General features: G+C 63.3%; 1 protein-coding gene across 2 annotated transcripts in view; it reads right to left on the reverse strand.

The window, feature by feature from the left end:
• Nucleotides 1-6,964, reverse strand: part of WDR25 (WD repeat domain 25) — a 104,448-nt gene that overhangs the window by 30,860 nt on the left and 66,624 nt on the right. For both annotated transcript variants that reach the window (XM_012724322.1, XM_004681575.2), the window contains exon 3: nt 6,675-6,822. In XM_012724322.1, coding sequence (XP_012579776.1) covers nt 6,675-6,822 — 148 coding nt within the window. The remainder of the gene's footprint in view (nt 1-6,674; nt 6,823-6,964) is intronic.

Raw genomic sequence — 6,964 nt, forward strand, 5'->3', positions numbered from 1 at the left:
GACGCTCGCTGGCCGAGCGGCTGGGGGCCCACCTGGGGCCTGCGGAAGGGGACCACCGCCAGGTTCTCTGGGCAAAAGGAGCGAGCGGCTGGCCAAGGCCACCACCAAGAAGGCCCTGCGGCTAGAAGTCTCCGCAGGCAGCCACAGCTCCTGGCCGCTCTGTGCTCCTTGGGATCCCACACCGTCTCAAGTCCAGAACGGCATAAGCCTGCAGAATGGCACAAGCCTGCCTGGGGAACATCCTTCCCTCGCTCCTTCCCAGGGCTGTGGCGCGCCACCGGAGCTGATTTCAAAAATGGCAGAATTTTCCATCTTTTGTTCAAAGGATGCAGGGATTCAGTGCTGCCAGCGATCGGGGAAGATGAGAAGAGAAGAGTGGAGGCCGAGTTGCTGGAGAGAGTGACTGAAGCTTTCCTGCCAAAACGCGATCTGTCCCGGAGCGAGCCTCTTCCTCGAGCCCCCAGAGTCTCTGTTTTAAGTACTAAAATGTTCCAGGGAACGAACAAGCGGCAGCTTCGTCTTCCTACTTTAGCCTACAGTGACTAGGCTTTTGCTGCATGTTTTTATCTTGAGGACTCAGAATTCAAAGGTTTTAAGTTTTTCGTAAGATCCTGGACACCTAAGGGAGGACACGGACAGGAGCCGCTGGTGCGGCCCAGCGGTCAAGGCCTGCCTCACCGCGCCACGTGGGGGCGGGAGGAGTGCGGCGCCCCCCTCCTCGCTCAGGGAGCCGTCCTGCCCCCGCCCGAGTGTGCAAGCACGGCTGGGCCTCTGCCTGTGTGCACACCGATGGGGGCGCTCAGCACGTCTGCCCGAGCCCACTTCCCAGGACACCCAATTCCGGCCGGGTGCAAGCCACGCGTGGGGCCTCGGGAAGGAGGAAACACGCGTGCCCACCCCTGGGGGTGGCGCTGCGCCCCAGGCCTGGCAGCCTGCGAGGCCGGTAGAACAGCACTTTGCACAACTGGGGCCATGGGAGCCGGGCGCCCCAAGGACGCGGCAGGCTGGGCCGCCTCCCAGAGGCCGCCTCCCCCAGAGCCCGGCTCCCGGAGCCGCCCGCCTGCCCAGAGCGCGCGTGACCTTTCCTTCTCCTTAGCTCTTTGTTCATGTCCAGAATCACGAACGCTAGTGAGGAGCTGACAGGGAGGGCGGATGCTGGCGGCTCGGTGATGGAGCGTGCATTCCCTGGCAGGCGGCGTGTGACTCATCCCACTAAAATCGATATCGGACATCCTCTGGGCGGTATTCAGCCAGCTGTAAACTCAGCCGTCCTGACTCAAAGTTAACAAGAACCGGTGCTGACGATGTTCCAATCAAACCCTGTGAGTCAGAGCCGGGACATGGGGTAGCCAGGGGTCCCGGGGCGCACGGCCGCTGTGGTGGGCTCAGACCCACGCATGTCGGCTGCGCCGCCCCCGGCGAGGCGGAGGGATGGGTGCCCGCAGCCTCGGCCCCGGGACGCCAGTCGCCGCCTGCAGGCAAGCCAGGCGAGGGGCACTGACGGGGCACAGCCAGGGGACCGGTCGGCTCGCTGGCTCCAAGGCTCCTCAGAGCCCCCCTGCCCAGACCTAGGGCCGCCATCCCAAACCAGAGGGACGAGCCACCTGGCAGCGCTCAGGCCCACGCCAGGGGCAGGAGGCCCGCGGTGCCCCCGGCGCTGCCGGGAACTGACTTCTGGCCTCACAGCACCACAGGACACCTTCTCAAGTCCCTCTGAGATGGGCTGGGACACCACCAAGGGGCACGAGAGCCCAGACTGGGCTGGGCAGGCCCTTCTGCAAGGAGGGCCAGGGGGAGTGTCCGACAAGGGGGCCTTTCCCCAAGCCCGTGAGCCCCTGGGACTCCTCACCAGGGTTTAATCTGGACACTTCTCCCCATTCCTGCATGAGGTGTTCTAGAATCCTTAGGGCTGATGCTTCTGCAGAGCAGCGACCCTCAGCAGCCACAGAGGCGTCCTCCACTTAAGCAGAGGGGTCAGTCAAGATGGGCCTGGGCACACCTTCTTCCCAGGTGAGGAGCTGACCAGATGACAGCCAAGTGGCTACCCAGAAGTCAGCTTAGCAAGCCGCTCCTGGCCGGCAGGGCAATGGCTGTGGCCAGGCGCCCGCAGTCAGGGCCTCAGCAGCCTCACTGGCCAGGCCTGGATCCCCGCGGTTGCTGCTGGCTACGTGGCCTCACTCAAGTCCCCCCACTGGGTCAGGGTGGAGACAAGTAGGTAAGAATAAAGGGTCTGCACCCCCTCTCATCACAGCTGGGACAGGCCAAGCCACAGTCCGGAATGCTGGGCGATCTGCATGAACCCCCCGACCCCTAGTGGCAGCTGCAAGGGGTCGCATCAAGACATGGAAGCCCAGAACACCTCATAGGGCTTCCGGGAAAACCAAGGAAATGGTCATTGAAGGGTCCAGTCCCAACTGGCCACTCATTTCCAAGCACCGTAACCCCGCCGCAAGACACAGAGACATGGAGAGCAGAGAGGGGCCCAGGCAGGGCAGCTGAGTGAGGCGGCACAGACGAGCCCTGACTGCAGAGGGCGCCTGGCACGCTGGGGCGCGTAGGCGAAGCTGCGGGGAGTCTGTGCACCCACTCCGAACAGGGGGCACAGGAAGGCACCCTTAGGAAGCTGCCTGTGCGCCCCAGGCCCCCTTGTCTGGAGGGGCTGGAGGAGCCGCAAAGGACTGGCCTCCCTTCCAGTCTGCCCCAGGCCCCACTCGGAGGCCGGGCACCTGGCTTTGGGGAGGCCGCTGCGGGTGCTTGGACTGTGTGCCCACTTTGGGCAAGTGGCCCAGCCTGTTCCAGGCCCTCTAGACACTCAGCAGGAACCACCTCCTACCTCCTGGAAGGGTCTCCGAGGGCAGCAGTGCCAGAGAGAAGGGGCATGGCATTCCTAGCCTGTGCTGGCCACTCAGCCATTCACCTCCACAGCCCCACCAGCAGGGACCCCAATGTGGTCACTCAGCTCGAGGAGGACGGAGACCTGCAAGGTGGCCTTCGTGCTCCTGACCACAGTGCTGCCTCGGGCACCTGGAAGCGGGGCCAGGAGCCTTGACGGGGTGTCCAGGATGGGGGGTGCACCAGGAGAGCTGACGAGGGCACAGGGAGGGCAGGGAGTCCTGCGAGGCCAGCTCCCAGGGCCTCAGGGAGGCCCCATCTTTGCAGCCACACACAAATACAAGCAAGAGGCCAGGTACCTCCCCCGCCCCCCACCCCACCCCCGACCTCAACGGGGACTGCCAGGAGGGGTAGAGTCTTCAAGAAGCCAGCAGCACTTAGAACACACCAGCTTGACAGGGATTCTGAGGGGAAGGCCTGACTGGGCACCAGGACAGCTGACTCAGAGGCGGACGGCGACACGGGTCTGGCGGGGCAGCCAGGCCCCAAGGCCAGCGCCGCCTGATGCACCAGAGACATTCTGTTAGGAAGATTACGGCCCGAAACGGGAGCATCAAAAATAATTAATCTGCGAGCAGATTTTATTTAAGTGTTGATTCATGGCTGTTCTATAAGCCAACAGCCCGTCAGAACTATAAATTAACGAGATGAAATGTTGCTGGCCCCCCATATTTCAGGCTGGGTATTGACGTTTTCGAATCCACAGATTTTTAGCTGTATTGATTGAGGACACCGGGATAAACGGCCTTGGCGCCAAATTCCCATTAGCGACAATGGGAGCCGAGTGACTAATTCCCAGAGCACCGCGGTGAGAACGCCCTGCGCGGCCTTCTCCTGGCAGGGAGTTCTAAATTAGATTGAAATGAAAAAGCCAAATCACCAAGGGCGGAAAAAGGCAGATCAAGTGGAAAGGGAGCTCAGACTCGGGGCTGAGAAAGGACGAGACGAGTCAAACCCTGCCGGGAGCCCCCGGGACTGCACAAGCTCCCCCAACCCCCGCCAAGGGGTCCCCAGCACAGCCGGGGCCAGGCCGGGTGAGGACAAGGTGGGAGACTGACCGGCTTCCCTGCCCAGGAGGATGCAACCTCAGCTCTGCCTCTACTCCCAGTTCAGCACCCACCACGGCCCGGGGCTGGAGAAGCAGGCCCGGAAGGACAGGCCCCCTCACTCAAGGAGCGCCCACACTGGCCAGAGAGATGGACACAGGAACAGCAAGCCCCAGCCTTGAGGTCCCTGTCGCCCCAGCTCTGGGCCCTGCACACAGCAGGCGCTCATTTGCACATGGGCCTTCCAAGGAGGGGTTGGTATTGGGCAGCAGGGTGTGGCGTGGGCAAGCACCCCACCGGGTGGCAAAGCCCTGAGGCAGGAGTTGCACCTTCCCTGTGCCCCCAACACCACAATGGAGGCACCAGCCTGACAGGTCCGCCGCCCCTCCCCCCGCCCACCCAGGCTCTGGTCAAAGCTCCCAAGGAGACGTGCTGATTCCCTTCTGCTCCAGCAACAGCCCGGCACCTGCCGTCCCCAGTTCTCCATCTGAAATGCCCCGGCACCCTCCACGTGTGCACCGAGGCACTGAGAAGCCTTCACTGTGCTCAGGTGAATCTGCACTTGATGAATCCAGCAGCCTTACTCCCTCACACCAGGTGAGTGCAGCGTCCCCACAGGAACTCAGTGACCGGGGGCGGGGGTGTGCCTGGGAAATGCTGACCCACAAGCAGGAGCCACTGATGGCTCCACGTGCCTGCCCCCTCCCCTCCCCCAGCTGCCTGCACCCCCTTTCCACAATCCCCCCCAGTCACAATCCCCCCCCTGAGGAGCCCATCCTCTTCCTGTCAGCAACACCCCTCCACCCAGACTCTGCCCCCAAGTCCTGCCTCAGGCTGCATCTCACTTCCTCTGGGAAGTCTGCCTTGATTTCCCAGGCGAGGTGTTCTTAGAGTTCCCGGGTCTTGCCCGGTCACCTGGGCTGGACTCCTCCCTCACAGCTGCTCCCCGACACGAGCCTCTCCAGGGCGCATCCCTGGCACGCTCACCTGTCTCCAGCCCCGCACATGCACACAGTGGAGCACGGCGGCCAGGTGAGGGGCTGGCAGGCCTGTGCACATCTGGCCACATGAGAGGATCTGGGTGACGCGGCGGGGAGGCGCGTGGGGCCTAGATGAGGCCCGGCTGCCAGGCTGGAGGAGCGGGCTCAGCACAGGGCGGCGCTCGGGACAGAACCTGCTGCTTCAGCACCGTCACCCCACGGTGCCCAGCATCCTGAGCCCGGCCTCTCGGGCCCTGCGGGGCTCGCAGGCCATGGCACCGTGCAGCAGACCGCTCACAGTCAGGACCAGCCAAGACGTGGCTCCAACTCTCACTTGCCAGGACTCACGCTCCTGAGCCTCGGTCCCCTGGCCCGGACAGTGGGGGCCGCGGCCAGCAGCGGGGGACCGGCCTGAGGCTCGGGATGGAACCTGCAGGGCCGCGCACCACGGTGGCAACACACCCTCAGTCTTCCATCAGCCCCACTCAGCTCCTGAGGCTCCACCGGGGCGCTGCACGCCACCCCTGGCGGCCCAGAGGGGACACTCAAGGCACGAACCGCACCGCAACTGGGGAGAGCGCCCTGGGCATCCCTCGCTCCCTCCTGCACTTGCTCCCAGTGCCCAGAAGCTGCTCCCTGGCTGGATCGAGTGCGGCTCCTGCTGGCCCGCACCCCCAGTGTTCAGGACTGCCAGGGCGGGAGACCACCCTCCTTGACCCCCTCTCCTTCTCCTCGCCACCAAGGGCCCCCTACGACAAGCCCAGGTGAACCTATCTTACCCAAAAGCCCCTTCAGCATGGGCATTAAAGCAGAACTCGTTTGGGGACTTCCCTGAGGAGCTGGGGTCACTCCGTAGGCCCTTCAGCCACAGAGCACTGACGGGAATTCTGCACTGCTCCCACCCAAAGGACTGACAGAGCGAACTCAGTTTCACTACAAATTGCATGTCAGAGGTTGATTAAAAAGCTGCCTCTTTATCCGGTCTTTATCCAGCCCCACAGCTTGGGGCTGGGGCACCCTCAGGCAGCTGGCCCACTCTAAACCCCCAGGCAGCAGGCAGGGCACAACAGGTTAAAATGCAGCATGAGGGCCCTCCCTGGTGGCGCAGCGGGTTAAAGCACAGCACAAGGAAGCTTAAGCCACTTCCTCATGAGGTCGATTCACTTGCCCCGGAGGTGACCACATGGCGCGGCAGACCCCTCCTGACCCGCCCGCTGCTCCCCTCAGCAGTGTACTTTGTTGATCTGCCTGTTCTGTACCACGCTCTGTCTCTGGTGAATCCTCTCACCCTCCGCATCTCTGGCCTGTACCCCAGTTCTATACGAATAAATAAATCTTTAAAAAAAAAAATGCAGCATGAAGCTATCACAGCCACTTCCGCATGAGTTCGATCCTGGCCGGAGGTGACCCACAGGGCTCGGCAGACCTCTCCTGACCCACCTGCTGCCCCCCACAGCAGTGGGCTTCGTCAGTCGGCCTGTTCTGCTCCCTACTCTGTCTCTGGTGAATCCTCTCACCGCCCCTGAACCTCTGGCCTGTACCCCAGTTCTGCCTGTATAAAGAAATCTTTAAAAAAACAAAACGAACAAAACCCCCAGGCAAAAGGCTTGGACACACTCTGCCCGCACCAGCCTGTCCTGCGGCCCCGCCCCCACGGGCCTGTGGCTCCCCACAGAGACGCCTCCCCGACAGGAAAGCCCACCCCGGTGCCCGCGCTGAGAGGAGGGCCCTGGCGTCGTGACACAGAGAAACACACCTGTCTCGAGGTCTGTCAGGCGCAGGGTGGAGTCGAAGCCGCCGCTGAGGATGCGCCGGCCGCAGGGGGACCAGCGGGCGGCCCGCACCGCCTCGCTGTGCAGGTGGTAGGTCTGCAGGCAGCTCCCTGAGTCCACGGCGTTCCACACCTGCGGAAACACAGCCAGACATCACCGCAGGCCGGGCCGGCTGGAGGCCAAGCGGCGGACGAGGGTCCCCTTCTGTCACCTCAGACGAGTGTGTGCTCAGGGAGTCCTCAGCGAGGTGTAGGAGGCCCCTTCGCCAGTGTCC

The sequence above is a fragment of the Condylura cristata genome, unplaced genomic scaffold, assembly GCF_000260355.1.
Source record: "Condylura cristata isolate star-nosed mole 26May11 unplaced genomic scaffold, ConCri1.0 scaffold00013, whole genome shotgun sequence".
NCBI lineage: Eukaryota > Metazoa > Chordata > Mammalia > Eulipotyphla > Talpidae > Condylura > Condylura cristata.